At 40.0% G+C, this 19751-nt stretch overlaps 1 protein-coding gene across 1 annotated transcript; it reads right to left on the bottom strand.

Annotated features, from left to right (window-relative positions):
- Nucleotides 1-926: 926 nt before the first annotated feature.
- Nucleotides 927-18490, bottom strand: LOC122778974 (neuronal acetylcholine receptor subunit alpha-3-like). Its single transcript, XM_044041146.1, has 7 exons — nt 18287-18490; nt 7335-7474; nt 7171-7215; nt 6977-7086; nt 6342-6549; nt 5201-6253; nt 927-3334 (listed from the first exon to the last, which is right to left on the bottom strand). The coding sequence occupies exons 1-7, from the start codon at nt 18342-18344 to the stop codon at nt 3209-3211; spliced, it is 1740 nt and encodes a 579-aa protein (XP_043897081.1). The 5' UTR covers nt 18345-18490; the 3' UTR covers nt 927-3208.
- Between the last annotated feature and the right edge of the window lie 1261 nt (nt 18491-19751).

Here is a 19751-nt window from a genome sequence, read left to right as displayed (position 1 = left end):
CTGCATGGAGTTTGCATGTTCTCCGTGTGTGTGTGGGTTTTCTCCGGGTTCTCCCGCCTTTCACCATGTTAGCTGCGATTGGCACCAGCGCCCCCTGCGACCCTCATGTGGAGGATAAACGAAGCAGATGATGAGTGAGTGAATACATATTTAAAATAATTAAAACCTCACCTAGAAAGTGGTTTAATTTGAATGCCCCTTTGTGTCAGAAGAAAAAAAGAATCCTTACATTTCTTCATATTCAAATTAATTATATTAAACTGACTTAAACCCAAAGGAGTGAGCACTTCTACCCACCTTTTACTCTTTTCACACCTCCTTCCCCATGTGCTCTACCTCATTAAGGCTGCCTTACATACGACAGAACAAAGACCACCTGCAGAAGCTGGTGCTCAGAGAATTATTACGTCTATTGAGACAGAGCAGTATTCATGGATCCTCACTCAGCTGGTCACAATTTCAGTTGACATTGGTAATTCTATTTAAGAAACACGCAGTTAAAAATAGCGACCATCAATTACATGATTCAAAAACATATTAATATGTGCAGATCACTAATATAGAAGACTAAGTTGGAGGGACTGTGGACACACTTGTCAAATATTGTTACATCACAGGAAACAGCAAGACTATCTGTCTGGCACTGACAGATCATTGTGCTTGTGTGTTTCACATTAAAATCAGAAGTGAAAGAACGAATCATGAAAAATAATACTTCCTTTTAGTAACTTTAACTGTTGAGTTCTCTGTAGCTTTCCACCTCAACACAATCTTAAAAACTATCTTGTCAAGTGTTGTGGAGAGAAGCTAGAATATGTTGGATCGATCTGTATTTATGTTTAATTTGACCTTATTATTGGATTATTATATAAGACATACAGGTAGGTAAGAGGAAACCCACACAGTTTGAGTCCAAGAGCATCTTTATTTCTAAAAACAAGTTTTACATTTAAAGTCCTTTTTTTTACATGTTTAATCTACAATGTGTATGTTTAATCTAAAATATGGAATTTAAAGCGTTCGACACATTACTGATATTGTGAATTTACGTGTTGTGCTTATTATTTGGAGTGACCACATGTGGAAAACATATCGTCATCATCATCAGGGATGAAGCCACAGCCAATGTCCTTCTCAAAAGTCATGCATAACTCACTTTTTACACAGGAATGTACAGGAAAACATGGAGACATGAGGAAAAGCTGGAGGAAAGTTGGCACCCTTCAAATGACCTCACCTCACATCACAAGACTATACATACAGTATCATAAGCAGTTATCAAAATATAGTTTGGTCAGGTTGTCTCTTTACAACATTACTCTAGCTTTGGAAAGCAAAGATTTTTTTTATTAAAGGTTTTGCTGCAGCTGACGCTTTGGCCTTGGCTTTGTACAATATTGGCTTACTCCTCCTGTGTATCAAAAGGTGTGTCACAAGGTCCGATGTTGGGTCCACTGTTTTTCATTATATAAATATATTAAAGCAGATGCAAGTGTTGTGAATTAACACATGTATTGTTCAATTATTTTTAGATGTAATCATCAAGGTTCGAGGTGATGGTGTTGAGATGTAATGAATTAGCTACAATTTTAAATCCAAGCTGAAACTTAGAAAGTTTACGGTGAAGTAGCATTTAGCTGTTATGCTGCACACAACTGGAACAAGCTACCATTTTCATATGCTTATGACTTATGCTTTTTAAGAACTAAAGAACTAATAATCTTTCACTTGCACTGTACGTTCTTTTAATAATTTTAAAATAAATTATTGTTTAATACTGGGCAGCCGATGACCTAGTGGAAAGGGAACTTGTAAATGGAGGATGGCCAGTTCGAATCAGGTTAAGGACCTTAAAGGTACCTTTAAGCAAGGTCCTGGTCCCAATCTTGGATAAATGGGAGTGTTTCATCAGGTTAGGGTAAAAAAAATCTCTGCTAAATCAAATGTGGATCACTGAAAAAGCAGATGAGCCGCTGTGATGACCCCTAGAGACAGAGAAGCCAAAATAGAACAATATTTTATCATATTTTATGCTCTATTTTAGTCCACCTTTTGTTTTTTCTCTCTCTATTTTCTATACTTTTTTATTATTATAAAAAGGTGTTGATATTTCCATTTTTTAACTGTTAACTACGTAATGCACACTGAGTTGAAATGTGCCATACAAATAAAGCTGCTGCCTTTGCCTTTTAGGGAAAAAAGACGTTCTCCTTCCAGACAATTTGCAATTATTTTTCCGACATTGTTGATTTGTTTTTCATGAATGCACCTGACCATTGTCCTTGTTGTTTTTTTCTAACCTTACTGTGGAAATCACACACTACTGTGCTCTCTAGCTCATACTAAGAGGCCATATCTGCAGACTTTTAGATTTTATAGATAAATCTCCCCTCAGAATTGTTCCTTCTTATTTGTGTACATACTTAGGGGAAAAAACTAAATCAACATAATCTGGACTTACAATAACGCAAAAACATATTGATGCCAAGAGTTAAAAGACAAGAAAAAAGAAAGCACAATAAGGTGCTGCCACTTTATTGAGAGAATTGTTGGTTGATTGTTAAATAGTATATTAAAGGGGATGGAAGACATAAAAGTTTGAGAAAATTGCTACTAAATTGTCTCAAAAATCTGCTAGATGATTGTTTCTGATTTAAGTGACATAAGTCATATTTTTTGTGATATTGCCCCAAAGAAAATTCTTTCTATGCCAATACCTCCTTGGCAATAAAACAAATAAAACAGATTCTTAAACAAAACAAAACAGACTAAATATCTGTTCAAATTAAGGATGTGATTTTTTGGAGATGACTGTAAACTGAAAAGCTGCTGAGAGGTGAAAAATGGAAGAAGAAAGAGAGGAGAGCAGATGTGAAAATCACTTCTACTAAAGATTGAAATAAAAGCCAACGAGTGTATGACAGAATTCCATGCACATTGAAGGGACAAGAAAGGGGACGGATAGGGGAAATGCGGGTAAGTCAAAACAGACATCTGAGGGCTAAATATTATGGTGGACAATGTAGTCCCGGAGAAGAGGACAGATGGAGGGGAGACAAAAAATAGAAATGGAGAAAGAAGACAGCCCAGGGTTTGATGTGAAAGAGCTGCAGGGTAGATAAATCGCACACTAGTGGAAGTGTGTTACAGAGACAGACACAAGTAGACAAGAAGAAGAGAGAAAGAGACAGAACAAAGACAAAGTATCTCATTTTAGGAAGCTGATGAGTGGCTGGAGGAAGAGTCCGACAGTTCCCAGCACACACACTGTCACAAAAACCCACAGGAAGATCCTATCAATGACCATGGCAACATACTTCCAGTCGTCCTCCACCTGAGGAGAGGAAAGGAGGGAGTTTAGAGTGTGTATGAATAACATGAAACTCTCCCCTGAAATGTTCCCCACAACCTTCTCCTGATCACAACAGTGAAATAAGTTCAGGATTAGATTCAGGTGACTTCATTAAAATAGCCATACATTGTTTGGCAACAAAGTGGAGGCCATCAATATTGTTCATCATAGAACACTGTCAGAAGACGGACAAATAGGACGGACATAACAGACTGCAGACTTCAGACAGCAGTAAGAAAAACACCAAGAGTTACTTATATTTATTTTAAACCTTTTCTCTCCTGCCTCTCCTCTTTCCCCCATTTTTCATTGTACCCCAACTGGATGAGGCAGGTGGCTGCACATCCTTGAGTCTGTTGGACATTTCTTCCTGGTTTTTCTCTCCACTGATACAGTGCCTTCTTTCTCTTCTCTTCTCCTCTCCCTATCATATGGTTTCTGCCTTACTATGTACACTGCCTTGATAATCAGATATCGAGTGTTATGATTTGTTGCTATACAAATAAAATTTGATTTGATTTAATTTGATATGTACGAAATAGCCTGGAAGCACCACGCATGTGGCTATTGTCAGCGTGTGCACAGCTTGTGTGCGCCGTGTGTGCATTCCTTGATCGCTCAGGTGTGGACAATCCGATCATGGCTGCACTGACCATGATGCCTGTGTGTGCATATAGAGGAGGCCGTATGGCAATTCCATATGCTTTAGAGAGAGATCTCAGCTTTGCTAAGAAAAGATTGAGCCGAGGCAACAAACATATCGGACGCATCCAGGGTGTGCAGGAGGACAAACAAAAAGCTCCGTCTCTGAAACAAACAAGCAGCTTTACACTCCTTTTATAGCTTAGTTTAAATGGTTTCTCCACCATTTACTAAGCAAAGTGGAAACTCCCACACTGAGATAACACATGCAGTATATTTTTTGCTGTGTGTACGTGTGGGTGGGTCTATTCATACATTTCTAGGGGAGAAATAAAGGTCTCCACAAGGTGAATAATAGCCTTGAGGGTTGAGACTTGAATTAGAGATAGTATATAGTTAATTTAAGGCACAAGGTTAAAATCCAGTACTGGTTTTGGCCCAAAAGATTGTGTCTATCTCTTCACTTGGGATCAGGTTTTTGTCTCTTTTGAGCAACGATAGGTCATGATTTTTAAGTACATAAAATAATGTCAGTGAAGTAAAACCAACAACAACATGGTAATATTATGGTATAGTTTTGTAACAGGTAGGTAATACTATAATGCAATTTCTAGTTTATAATAACACTTGTAATAAGTGGATAATAATAGTACTACTGCAGGTAATAGCTTGGTAATGAGAGGTACTATAGGCTACCACCAGTGAAATACCTTTACTATATTAAAACATTTGTAATTCAACATTGATAATTACTAGTCAACTTAATTACAACTAAGGTTATCCTATGTAGGTCCCACACACACATTTTCTATTGTTATTTTTCTTGGGTATTTCTTTGCAATTACGATTAAAATAAGATTCTACAGCCATAATTTTAGTGCCCTATAACAAAATTATGACTATACTGACCAAGTATTACCATATTTCTTTTTCATTCCACACATTCACCTTCCTTCTGGACACTTTCAACGTGATAGTCCGTGACTCAGGTGTTTGGCTGTTTGCAGAGATAAGGAGCGAGCTACAAACATTTGCCTAATTCACATATAACTCCACACTTTCTTTTTTTCTTTTTTATATTACACTCAATACAATACACTCCCCTGGCAGTTTGTTTATATTTCATGCGAAGAAAAAAATCCTCTGCTATTATTCCAAAAATAAATGTGACAAAAATGACACAAAAAAGTCCTTGCTTGGGCTTACCTCTTTGGCTTTGTTGCGTGTTCTCATATTCTCAGCGATGTACTTCACACTCTCGATGGCCTGCTTAATCTCTGGCGACACCACGGAGAAGGCCACAACTGCATTGACAGGTGACGAGACATTCTTGGTCCTGGGTAGTTTGGGCAGCTCTGATTCCTGGGGCCCCTGGGTTTGAGATCCCTGAGGAGGGAGAGGAGGAGGAGGAGGAGGAGGAGGTGGGGGGGGAGGAGGGGGGACCATTGAAGGAGGGACAGGAGTCGGCACCTCCTTGCCTCTATAAGGGCACCTCCTGTTTATATTTCTTTTCATGTTGTGGTTCATCTTGCCGTACTCCACACAGTTCATGGAACCACCAGCTGAGTTGGACTCTCCTCCCCCTGCACCACCATCCAGCGATGGACAGCTCACACCCCCAGTTAAACCTCCAATACTAACACTTCCTGAGCTACTTCCACCTAGTATGCTGTTTTTCCTTATCTTCTTTCCTCCACTGCTCCCTTCTCGTCCTTCTCCTCCTCCTGTTCCAGCAGTGATAGCAGGAGAGGAGCAGCCTTGGTCGATTGGCCGCCTCATCAGCATCACCCTGGGCAGCACCCCAAGGAACACTGATCTCACCCACTCTGGCATTGTGTGAGTCATGGGGGTGCGGTAGTGGACGTTCAGCACAAAGACAGTGATCACAATGCTGAGCGTGACAAAAATCATGGTGAAGAGGAGGTACTCGCCGATCAGAGGGATGACAAGTGATGTTGAGGGGATGGTCTCAGTGATGACCAGTAGGAATACAGTGAGCGAGAGGAGGACAGAGATACACAGGGTCACCTTCTCGCCACAGTCAGATGGAAGGTAAAAGACCAGCACTGTGAGGAAGGAGATGAGCAGGCAGGGAATGATCAGGTTGATGGTGTAGAAGAGTGGCAAGCGGCGGATGTAGAAGGAGTAGGTGATGTCTGGGTAGATCTCCTCACAGCAGTTATACTTGATATCATGCTTGTATCCTGGCGCATCTATGATCTCCCACTCTCCACTTTCCCAGAAGTCTTTCAGGTTGACCTGTGGAAATGCACAGTGGAAAAGTTATTTAGAATTAACCTAATTCCACAAAGCAGCGAAACGTCATACACAAGAATCCTGCCCTAACCTTTGAGCCAATGAGCACCAGGTCGATCTTGGCTTTGTCGTAAGTCCAGGAGCCAAACTTCATGGAGCAGTTCTGGTAGTCAAAGGGGAAGTAGGTGATGTCCATGGGGCAAGAGGATTTGAAGATAGCTGGAGGAACCCAGGTGATGGTGCCATCAAACTTCAGCAGAGCCTTGGTTTTGTCTTCCACAAGGAAATCACCCACAGCACTATGAAAGAGTATTTCCAAGGAGATGTAAATGTCATTTCATTTAAAGCAACATCTATTGGTGAAGTGGTATGTTGCAGTTAAATACCGTTCACCTCACTTCCCCCCAATTATCATTAAAGTCTAAATTTTAGTTAAGTTTGTCCACTGTGGGCTAAACAAAAAACACTGTGGTCTCCATAGGTAGATCACTTACACACTGCAGCTTTAATGGCAATTACATCAATAAAGTCGAAATGTCAAAAGGTGCTGAATATTAATAAACAGCATCAGGAGTAGAGTAACAACAAAATGTACACTTATGAAATACTGTATGTTACCAATATTACCTATGGTGGGTGATAATAATACATACCACCACACTTTCTACCTCACAAAACTTTTCCCCAAAGAAACGTCACCTCTGGCTGTCTGTAAGAAAAACTTACTTGTTGTACAAAACAATGTCTGGTCTCCAAATTTTATTGGAGGGAACTCTTATAAACTCAATTCCATCATATTCAACAGGAGCCCATTTCAGCTTGTAGTCGTTCCACACCTAAAAAAACCCCAAAACAAATGTAAGTGACTGTGTACAAATAACGTCGCAGACTAGATTCACATGTAGATAAACCTCACTCACATGTCTCAGCCACAGATTGGTTTCCATAATCTGATTCACCTCATCCTTTGAGGACAAAAAGGACAAATTAGTCACGAGAGTTAAAGAGATTTGGATAAATGCAATGACGTATGTGGGTTTTATGAAACTTGATTATCTCTTCATAGACAACAGCCTATTCTTACCACTTTTACCAGCTGAGATATGGAGACCTCAAACTCCACTGTAACTGGATCAGATACATTCTCCACTGGTCGGATGAACTGGTTGTACCTGCGGAACAACCTGCGAAATAATCTGTCCTCTGCTTTAGATGAAAGGCAGCCTGTTTAAACAAAGAGGGAGAAGAAATGGAAGGAGAGGGAAATAAGCAATTGGAAAACAACATAATGGCACAGATAAAAGCAAAAATAATGTCACTTTACATTTACTGTATTATGTTAAAACATGGATGCTGAGAACTGTGCTGAGACCATAACTGCAAGAGAATTGAACCTGTATTCAACATTAAGTAAAGAAATGAAATGTAGCTTATTTTAGTTTAGATTTTATGTTGATTTAGATGATTTACCCTTTAACTATTTAATCAATGTTGCTCTGCCCTGGAATGCTCTGGAGAGAAGGCTCTGAGGGATGAAAATAAAGGCAAAGTTTGAAAGCTTTTAATGGATCTCTACTGACAAAATGCTGAAGGTGAAAAACGATGCATTCTTTCCTGCATCAGTCTGCACAAGTGTTTGTGCCCTTTGTGAGGATGGATTGAAGGTTATATTGTCGAGAACTCCAACTAACACTGAGGCCTGGCATGGCACATGGATACACGTCTGTGCAAGCAGAACATCCCCATGAGGGACAGCAAACACTCACACCAACAGAACAACCTCGGAATCACTGCAGCAGTAAGCTTCAATCGCCATTTTGTCCATGCAGTGGTAAATAAACACAGAGCAGCTGTTAATTATTTCAAAGTCAGACATTTAAAACATAGATAGTTGGTGCGCTCTTGAATTTTTAACTGACTAATACATTTTCAAAATAAAAAAAAGCAGAGGCCAGTCTCTCCTTTCAGGTCAAGAAGTGATGCACTTATTATTCAACACAGTCCCAGACCATCAAACTTGCACTTAGCGAGCAGTGTGAACCATTACAGAGAGTGCGCTTCACCAAAAGGGCAAAACTTACTTGACCCATATACAGTACACACTAATAGCTCCATTCAATGGAAAGGTTTGTTTCTTTGACAACATCTAAATAAAACATTGTCCTTTAATGGAATACTTTCTTGCTGCGTGAGTAAGTCATTTCTCTACAAGGCATTTAAAACCTATATTTGGTTTAATAATCAGTAAAACTCTACTGTCATACTTGCTTTCAATTCAGTGTCATTCCTCCAGTTTTGTTTTTGTAAATAAAACATTTCATTTCTTCAGAGAAACCATGTGTGTGTCTTTGGCCTTCGACCTCAGTCCCCGAAACTATGACTGTCTCCACTCAACATCCACATACTCCACAGTGTCGCCTTTTACAAAACAGATATATATAAATAGAAGCTCTATAGCAGTTCCACTTATTGCAGTTGGGAATACAGTCAGATGAATATCTTGCAGACATACAGTAAATATCATATTACAGTCTGCGTTCTCATTTTGAACGACTTGTTCATTTCCTCTATGTTCACAAGTCAGACTTGTTATGGCAGGGGAAATAACAATGTAATCAAATTGTATCCCTTGTTTGTTTATTTTGTGGGGCTATCTAAGCCTGACAATTAATGTTAGACTCTGGCAATAACTTTACTGAAAACACACATGGGGTAAAAAGTAAAATTTAAGTGTCTTGGATTCTTGTTCATGAGTGAGGGAACAATGGAGCATGAGATTGGCCGGCGTGCTATTGCGTTAATTCCGCCACACCGACGAAAAAGAGAGCTGAGTCAAAAGGCAAAGCTCTCGATCTCCTCGTCAATCCCCTGGGAACAACAAGATTGTGGGTACAAGTGGCCAAAAATGGGTTTTCTCAGGAGGCCGATTGGTGGTCTCCCTTAGAAATAGAAAGAGAACTTCAGTCATCCGGGAGAGACTAGAAACAGAGCTGCTGCTCCTGGAAACAGACCACTTAGGAGATTATATCTCCTTGTTGACCTAGGAGTGCCAACCCAGTCCCAGTCAGTGTTGGAAGATGTGGTCAGGGAAAGTTTGGGGTCCTCCAGCTAGAGCTGCTACACCTGCAACCCTAGCTCGGATTAACAGTTGACGATGGATGGATGGATGATGACCATATACAGTATATGTCCAAACAATTAGACCCACGTGAGGTCAAGATTAAAATGTGAACAGGTTGCTGTAGCAAAATGTGGTTACACAGATTTGTTTCTTGTTACGTATTTTAACCCAAACACTTTTAGCTGCACAGCTTTCATCCTAATCTCTCTGAAGGAAACCAAATACATCATCTGGGGTATAAGAAAAAGCTGACAGCTAAAAATAAACTAAAAATAAAATCCATCAATTCTAGCTCCATCCGAGTATGGGTTAGAAAAGTTAGATATACAAAATTCAAACTCACTCATACAGAGTTATCTGAGGTCACCTGTAGCAACGAGCTAAGTCTTAAAGCTTAATGAAAAGGCCTTTCTCAAGAGACAGTTTTGTAATTTCAGGCTCGGTACCTGCCTTTAAAAAGTGCCCACTGCTCCCTTATTCGCTGCCCTGTACAAACCTTCTTTAAGCCTCTAATTGGCTGTGGGGAAAACAAAAGCAATTAAAATCTGTCCATTAATTGGACCTTTTGTTCAGTGTGACAAAACCTTTTTTTTTTTCCTTCTTCATGTGTTGGCACAGACACTCACTTAATCCCCTTCGTTGTTCTGCTTGATCTTAAGTAGCTTTAATTCCAAGGAATGAAATTACAACCTTTGGTCTTTAACCTCAGTTAATGCTGCATGTGACTTTGACGACCAATCATGATTTTTGTAAACTCCCATTTTGAAGCCTAGAGTTTAGTGTTTTGGCCAGTGTGACATCCACTTACATCTGCAACCATGCACACACTGTACTGGCTGTCAATCACGTGGTGTCTCAGTTAGGTCTGCAACTAACTGTTATTTTCATAATCGATTAATCTGTCGATTATTCTCTCGATTAATCGACTTGGTTGATAAAATGTCAAAAAAAATTGTAAAATGATGATGTGCTCAAATGTCTTTTGTTCACAAACCAAAATATTAAGTTTTAATGATTTCTTTGTTATATGGAGCAAATCAGAAAACTTTGTTTAATTATGAAAAAAATACTACTTATTAATCCATTCATCTTCTACCACTTTATCCTCTACATGAGGGTCATGGAGGGAGCTGTGCCAATCTCAGCTGACATAGGGCGATAGACGGTGTACATCCTGGACAGGTCGCCAGTCCATCACAGGGACACATACACAGACAAACAACCACCCACTCTCACACTCACATCAATCTAGAGTATCCCATTTCAAACTGATTAATCGGTTATTTAGACCAGTAGAAATGCATCTTGGATTTGGACACCCATCTGCTTCATGTAAAATAAATGTCAAACGTTGTTAAGCTTCAGATGATGACCTGAAATCAGCTGGACACTCGTGATCATTTCTCTGGGTGTGCATTTATTCCAGATGTGCTAACAAAGTGACAAGCCAAGGCTAAAGTCAATTAAGCCAAGCAGTCATGCATTTCACACTTAAATAGCAACACTGATTTGGTATTAACAAGCCAAACAGTGAGTCCATCTCTCATTGGCTACAGAAGCAAAAGCTGCAAAAAAGACTATTTCCCTCTAAGAAGCTCTTTGATCACGTATGTGCTTAACAGGATGAGCCTGGGAGCAAGCAGTGGACATTCTGAAGGAACTAATTACCCTCCAATAATATCTCTGCTGACAGTGTGAGCGCATGGTTAAAAGATACAAAGCCAAAGCCGAGTGAAGAGATGGGAGGAGAAAAGTGACAGAGAAAGTGAGTCTTTGCTCTCCAGGGCTTTAGATGGCCTGACCATGACATGCAGTGACGCACACGAGGATCCACAGTGATTACTGCATGTGATGCGACTCCCATGGAGCATTTTTATGTGTGTTTTCATGTATGACGGTTTGCACATGAAGTACACTCATGAATGTGTGTACACATGTTCCTCCTATACATGCATGTCCATTCACCTTTGACTCTCTCTGAAGAGCATACGATTTTTTGGTGAACTGGTGCATGAAATTCAATATTTTCTTGCCTCTGTGCTTTCATATGAGACAATGTATATTGTATGTAGGTAAGATTTTTTGCACCAGATATTTTCACACAAAAAATGATCTAATGGGCAGTCTGGATCTACAAGCAGACCTGGATTCCATGTATTATCAATATCCAGAACAAAATTAAAGCCATTAATATTGAGATAAGAGTCCTTAACATCAACAGATAATGGCCCTACATCACAGACATGAGATGCTGTCACTAGAATGATAGTGGAAGGCAACAGTCACAGCATCTGAGATACATCAGGACATCCTCCTGCTTCCTCTCATCATTACAATTTCTATGTATCCTATAACAATTTTGTGGTCTTATAGCCAATGATGTTTCCACATTCCCTCAGGCTAAGTCAGATGTAGGTGCTATGTCAGTGTCTGGTCATGTGTAAAAACAGTTGCCTGAAGTGACATACAGTACATACACTGGCTTAAGTTATTTCTACTGGCACAGGTAGAATGTATAACTCATCTTTATGGAAGACCTAAATATTGTGTGGTCCTGCATAATTCATGTTTTACAACAACTGCTCATTTTTGCTATGTTGCCATTAGCAAAAAGACAGTCAAGCGAAAGGATTGAGTGGCATCATGTCTCCTTATACACTAAGACACACTCAGCGACAACAACCAGGTTCTTATTTGTTCCATAGACTTTCACAGAAACTGGCAGATGTACTTTTTAAAATAAAGCTCCTTCTGACTGGAACAATCTACCCATTTCTTTATTTCTTGTTTATATTATTAACAATGAACTTTCATTCTCTAAAACCATCAAGTTGTTGCTCTTCTATTTTTGTGTTGTTTTGCCTGTCAATTTTTACCTGTTAATGTCACCATTTTAGCTTCTAAATTTAGCATTTATGTAAGTGTATGTATGGAAAAACATATGTCATGACTGTCACTTTTGTTAATATGTTGTATTTTACACTTTACACCATCTTGGTTTACAGTTCATGACATCTTGTTGCATATGGGGCTGCAGACTGTTGAAAACACTGGCTTTAGGTACATGATTGTAGAACTGGATGAAGGTTGGTTGTATTTCCTGTAGACAGACAGGTGCCGGTGTGTCTTTTTCCCTGAAGAAGAGATGCAGGATTCTCCATGGTAAGAAAACAAGTTGACAGAGGAAGTGTAATGCCCTGGGAAATATTCTGCTGGGAAAGTGTGTGCTCAGCCAAACTGCAAAAGTTGGGTTGACAAAGACTTCAAGGTTTTAACTTACCCTCCAAATTCCCCAAATGTCAGTAAAAATTAAGCATATGCAGAATGTGGTGGGAAAAATAGAAGAGAAGCCCATTAAGAGAAAATATGATGGTATCAAAGGGGAAGAAAAGTGGGAGGAATATGTTTGGATATGCTCAACCACCTCCCTGGCTTTCCACTTCTCACTTCTCCTTCCATGCTAAAGCATGACTCAGTTCTCTGCCTGCACTAAAGACCAGGCTGTCCCAGAGGAATCAAACAACAGGGCTGTCTGGAGGAAGATGTCTGTGAAAAAGAGAGAGAGAATGAGTGTGTGTGTGTGATGATGGTGGTAAAGAGGAGGGGAGCACGATGGTTTAAGTCAATCCACGAGGAAGAGGAGAGATGCCTCTGTCTCTGCCTGTGCTGTGGTGGTAGCACACAAATGTGTGTGTGTGAGGGAAGGAGCGGGGGAGGGTGGTTTGGTTACAATGATCACACGACAATCGTGTTAAGAGGATCCTGCAGCCACCACACAGTCCCTAAGCCACACACACACACATAACAAACACACACACACGCACACACACTGATTGTCTGTCAGGCTTTAATGCAGCTATATTGCTTCTGGAAGAGAAACTAGAGAGCTGCTCCGTAAAAAGCTCAGAAGAGCATTTCAGTTTTGCAGATTAGCAAATGTGCTTGATGATATTGTGCAGACAAATCCATAGAAGCAGATTTAAAGTACGTTTCCACCATATATGACGCAAATGTTTTACATGGTATCAGTCAAAAGCAGCAAGTACACATTCATATGTAAATTGTGAATATCAGAAATGGCAGACAACTGTGTATGTACACGACTACACACTGTTGATAACACAAGTATATCTCTAAAGGTCAATGGATTGAAAGCAACAGCTTTTCACACAATTCACCTCTCGTGATCCCAGAGGTTTCCTCAGTTCTAATCCAGTGACATGAATAGCACAAGTAATGTAGTGCAATCAGTTGCCTCACATTCAGTGAAAACAAACCATTAGATAAAGGCTACAGAGGATCAATATAGTATGTTTGACATTTGTCTCACATTTGCTTTCTGCTCGGTATTATACAAGGGAGAGGATGGAGGTTAATGAATCAAGCAGTTTTGAAATCAAACTTTTTTTACAGTCCTAGAATATATATAGATAAAGAAATGGATGTAGTATTTCGAGTTCCTTCTGAAGTTAAATAGGAAGTGAAAATATGAATAGCTACTTACTTAACTGAGTTTAAATGGAAGTCTATGGGAAAATGTGTAAACATCAGTAAAAACATTTTTTTTAAATCATTTTAATGGTCTCAATAGATAGTTTCCGCCCTTCTTCAATAACACATAAGAACAAGTATAGTACATATTTGACAGCTGGAATCATGCAACAAGAGTCTGTTTGCAGGTGATGCCTCTGAACTGTGCCAGTAAAATTTTGCAATTCTGGAGACTTCTAAATGGAAGTTCCGATTTTCGGCATTCGCCACATGGTCCTGAGACATGCCGACGCTCACCACAATCTACTCCACAGACTAGGTTTATTTTGAGTGCCATAACTCCACCTAACAACCCCTTGCTGTCCAGAATTCACTCACTCTCATTCACTATACAGCTACTCCATCAGAATTCTATTTTTGACTAAAATACTCAAATCCGATGGGCTGCAGTATCAGCATTTCCTCCGATATGGTCACAAATCTCTTGATCCTGGCTGGCAAGAGACAATACCTTCTATAGCCTACTAATCGGACCCCCACTGGGAGCTTGTGTGTCAATGTATGTTTTCCAGGCACTTATCTGCATACACAGCCCCTGTTCACAACCATAAAAAAGCCAATGAGGGATTGAGGGAAGAGGAAGGTGAGAGCAAAATCCTTTCATTTTTCTGGGATTTGTATAATTTAATCACCTCCAAATTGCAATGAGACAATAGACGTTGTCTCCCTTCAGAAAAATCTGTTCTCCTGAGACAGTATTGGTGACATCATCCACAAATGTCATGCTCCTTTAAAAAGTTACCCAGTTTAAGGACAATGTAATAAAACAGAGGAAAAGGACAAAGTGTCTGTGTGTGTGAATGGGGTGTGTGTGTCTGCATCAGGTTGCAGCATGTGTGAAGCCTGAATAAACATAAATGACTCCAATTTGATAATGTGAAGACACTTTGTATTGCTCCCATGGGAAGGACACCGAGTAACACGTCTGGGACAAACTCACGGTTGCATTGCTGTACAACATTTTCACATAGCAGCAGCTATTCAGCCTATGACCAGAATAATCACACCGCCTACGGTTCCTATTCCAAAACACAGTGTTTTTCATACTCTTGCCAGGAAAGGTTTGTGTTTGTTTGAGATAAACTGAAGAAGGGCGTTTGGTATGAACAACAATGCCCAGTGAGGCTGAACCAATCAAGAAACCACTTATATCCACTTATTATGCACTGAAAACATTTGGTCAAGTTTAAAGACTGACATGTGTTTTGTTCCACAGAATATTTCCTAGAGAAACAGTCAAGTATCATAGGAAGTGTTGGCCATCTCAGGTGAGGGCACACATGAAGATCATAACAGTTCCGGTTTTGGTAACTAAAACCCGTACTAAAGCTAATTCACAATAAATATTTTCTTCTTCATTTGCGTAAATGGCAGCATGAATGAGCAGCTCTGTCTAGCTCCTCATTAGTGATCCTAAGACGTTCTCAGGATGGGATATAATACTTCCACCATCCAGTGAACTCCCATGGTCTCCTACCAGTTGGTAACTGCCAAACAACTTCCAATGGAAGGTGTTGAGGGGGGCATCCTAATCAGATGCTCAAAAGTTGCTGTTCCTTTCAGAAGTAACAACAACTCTTCTTCTAGCTCCCTGCAGATGTTCAGATCCCACTATCTGTAAAGCTGAGCTCAACCAGCCAAAAGAGAAAGCTCACTTCATTATTTCAGTCACCACCCAAAGCTCATCATGACTGTCGGTCGGAGATGAGATGTATAGATGAACTGGTAAATCAGCTCCCTCTTCACTACAGTGACCTGCTCCAACAGCCATAGTACTACAAAGTTCACAAAGATCAGCCTGTGAATCTCACATTCCACAAACAAGAACCCAGAAACTCTTAACCAACCCACTGAAGATACAATTTGACAGCAAAGTCACAAAAACCTAAATTATAAGTAGAAAGGAAATGTTTTTCAGCTTAGTGACACATAAAATGAATACCATGTGTCTGACGAAAAACTTAACACCGCTTTTCTCAACTTCACTGGCTATGTAGGGCAGAAGCAAACATCACAGTACATCCCACAATGTGACAGGTGTCAAAGCACAAAAAACACTTTGACACAACATCAACACATTGCCAACTTACTTGCCAGATTAAAGCAAGTTATTTATTATATAAGACGCAGGTTAGAAAGATGCTCATTGAGAGGAGTTCTCCCCTCAGTACTCTTTGTCCATGTTAATATGAGATAAAGAGCAGCATTCATAAAAGGTTTACAAAGCAGTTACCTTGTTTTGTTCTGCTCTGGGTTCCCTTGAGAGCCAAACTCTACTTCAAAATCTGCTGTTTTAAAGAACACAGTGGAGTGGCTTCCATGAACTACAGACTAAGGTACTAGATAACTAGATAGGAAAGAAGGAAATGGATCACACAGCAAAAAAGGAGACAATATGTCAAAGTTATTCAGTGTCAAGAAATTCCACCAGAAACATTTCCTTCACTGTTAAAGACCACAAGGAACAATCTACCAGTTGCAAAATGCCCTTGAGCAAGAAAGTGAATCCATGCCGCTCCAGGACTACACTGTCAATACAATACACTACAATACCTGCTTTGGACGGAGCCCACATTCATTTACAGCTGGAGAATTCAGGTATGAAATCAACACCGACAGTCAATAAGCTACTGAAACAGAAACATGTGTCGTTCGTGTGTTGACTCGATTTGCACACGCATGGGCTCCTCACAGCTGCTCCAGGGACCAAGTTGTGAGCTAATGCTACATGTCATGGTCTTGGAGAAAACTAAACCCTTCAAGCATGTTAAAATATCCCAGATGAATTACACATACCTGATCTCACAGACTGTTAAGTGCCTGATACCATGCACCTGTAACAAGAATTTCCCAGGAACCCAAAAAAATACATCTTGGAAGTGTTCATGCTGTACTTCAGTGGGGGGAGCTTTAATGCAATGCAAAATTTGAAAAATGGTCCAAACCATCACTTTGAAGACATTTTGATGAGAACAAGTTTGGCAGATCCTCATAATGTCAGATGGCCTTTTGAGGGCTAAAGAAAAAGCTTAGAAGGCTAGAATCGGGTTTAGAGATGTAGTCCTCACAACTATCCCAAGTAAGTGTGTTTGTTACCTCTTGAAAACCTTTTCTGGCATAAACATTGACCTTGTCAGGACCATCAGTCTTCATGGAGACTAAACAGACCCGGCCCAAGGCATAAGTGAACAAATTCTGCTTTTCCATTACATGGTACTGGCACAACACGGCACGGTTCAGCACGGCTCGACTCAACACGGTTTGGTTGGTTTTCCATCACAATATAGTACGTCCTATGTAGTGGGGAGTCATCATAGCATGGTCATGAGTTTGTTTTATACACGACACACACAAACTAGTGACTAGTGACTTGTAAAGCAGTTGTTTTCGATGAACTGAATCATTAGAATCAGTTCATTAATAATATTAGTTCAGTACTTCCTGCATGACTGGACCACACAGTGTTTTTAATTGATCAGTCCGGCATTGTTTTGATTCTTGTGTCGGACGGCTTGCTCATGCCTCTTCCAGTGCCGGCACTGCAGTCAGTGGCCGGCAGTCTAACGACGTCACGCATAGTATCAGCTCAGCTCGCTTGGAACCTCGCCAGAGCAGGTACTAAAAAAGTACCAGGTACTATCACTAATGGAAAAGCAAATAAAGCATGCCAAGTCAAGCCGTGCCAGTAGCCTGTAGTGAAGCGCTATAAGTGGCATCATACCAAATAGTGTTCGGAGAAAAAAAACATTTTAAAATATTAAAGAACGTTAATAAACAAACAAGAGTTTGGTTTGGTGTAAATAACACAACTTAAAACAATTTAGTGTGTTGAATTTGTATCAATAATAGTTGAGCACCTGCTACTACAAGGTGGTGGGGGGGCAAATTAAATTCAGCTTAAGGCCCCCTAGAGGCTTTGGCCGGCCCTGAGACCAAAACCTGGTACTAATAGGGCTGGTATCTCGCTATGCAGTGTCCTAAGAAGAAAAGCTGTCTGTGTGTGTGTGTATGTGTGAAGCCCTAGCTTTGCGCACTTTACGACTCAGAATAATTAAAATGGCAACTGCACCGTGTGCCACTTGTCACTTTTCATACATGAGCGCGCACATTCTGTACAAAACTAACCTGAATAAACGTTATTATTATCGTGACATGTTTTTATCGAGGGCTTGGGAATAAAGGTGTGTTTTTCACTGATCTGTGGGTCATAAGGGAGTTTATCAGAGGTGGTTATACTGAATCCAAAGCAAGGTCAAAATTCATCTCGCGAAATAAAGTGAGAGTGGTTTAAAATACACTTCAACTAAAGTCTATGATGTTCGCGTCGCGAGTCCAACACCGACCCACGGCGCGCCGTGTCTTACCTTGCGCCGCGAGGAGAAGCAGCAGGAGGACGCATGTCAGTGTCCCGGTGAAATTCATCGATACATCCACGCTTGGCGAAGCCTCCGGTGCGCGAAAGATGAAGCTGACGAGGGAAGAGAAGTGTTGTCAGTTAAACTGTGAGAATTACAGCATTTCCCCTTCGCGCTTCGGAGCGTGGAGAGGTTGGACTTGTGGTGCGCTCTGCAGACATGGAGACAACTTCTGCACGTCCCTCCTCCCTCTGTCCGTCCCTCACTCCCACCCACTCACCCGTGGGCCAAACTCACAGCGACCTGACTCACAGGTGAGAAGTTTTCAATATTAGAATATCTATCTATCTGTCTGTCTGTCTGTCTATTTTGTTTGTGTGACCACAGTTTGAGGAAAAAGGGTGTTTTTAATTGTGTTTTAACCGTTTGTTCTTTTATTGTCTGCACTGTGAAATATCCTGCTGTGAATTTAATAAATAGTAATAGTAATAGTAAGTAAAACTTCCATTTCTAGATTCTCTACCTGCTGTTTGGAATGAGTTGCAAATGGACTTAAAGGTGAGGTTTATCTCATTTAAATTAATTGGATGAATGCTTTTAAATTCAGAATGAGATCACTTTATTTATTTAGATGTGTTGTCTATTATATGTGCTGTTGCATGTCTTGCCATTGAATAAGAGGTTCTTAACCTTAGTAGGACTTTTTCCTGGTTAAATAAAGGTTCAATTAAATGAAATACAATCAACTGGCAAATATGTAATAAAACTATCTGATGTTAAATGCTCTGAGCAAATAAATAATAAGACAGGGAGAAATAGCTTTTAGAAGATCTGTCCCTTCATACAGAATGAAACTGTAGTATGTGCGTGCATGGTTGACCTCTATGTGTGTTGTATTCAGCAGCAAAAGTGATGTTTTTGTATCTGCCCTGTTGAAATATTCAGTGTATAATTCCTCAGCCCAGAAACTACATGTACATGTACATACTGTACCGGTTACTGTATGTGTGTGATTTATTTCTTTTTTTTTACAAGAAATTAAGTGCCTCAATAAAGTCTCCTCGCTGTTTGAATCAAAGTTATTTTAATACAATTTTAACTTAATTTACCTTCACTGATCACACACATGCACAGTGTACTATATGTTGAGGAGTGCACTGATGTACACGCACATCAAGGAAAAGAAAGACAAGTGTTACTCATTTACTTCACTTCATATAGTCTGGTCATGTTCTTATTGTAAAAGAGCAAAGTGGCATGAATGTCAGTGGCTGGTGGGTCAGGATCCAAGAGGCTGTGAAGTCAACTGAGGTTGGAAGAGAAGAGAAGAGAAGAGAAGAGAAGAGAAGAGAAGAGAAGAGATAATCACAATGAGTTATCTCCCTAAGGACACAGGTAGAGATGCTGCCTGTAAGATAAAGATTTACATGAGCTTTCATTTAACAACAAAAAACAAATATCCGAGGGTATTTCC

Source organism: Solea senegalensis, linkage group LG12 (assembly GCF_019176455.1).
Source record: "Solea senegalensis isolate Sse05_10M linkage group LG12, IFAPA_SoseM_1, whole genome shotgun sequence".
Taxonomy (NCBI): Eukaryota; Metazoa; Chordata; class Actinopteri; order Pleuronectiformes; family Soleidae; genus Solea; species Solea senegalensis.
Note: the sequence above shows the minus strand (reverse complement) of the source record. Positions and strands in the feature narration are given on the sequence as shown.

Bases quoted from the DNA above. Each gene is read 5' to 3' on its own strand.
- LOC122778974 (XM_044041146.1), bottom strand. From the start codon at position 18,344: ATGAATTTCACCGGGACACTGACATGCGTCCTCCTGCTGCTTCTCCTC. The intron at 7,087-7,170 runs GTGAGTGAGGTT...GGGTTTTTTTAG, and splicing joins CCAATCTGTGGCTGAGACAT to GTGTGGAACGACTACAAGCT. The intron at 3,335-5,200 runs GTAAGCCCAAGC...TCCTCTCCTCAG, and splicing joins CACGCAACAAAGCCAAAGAG to GTGGAGGACGACTGGAAGTA.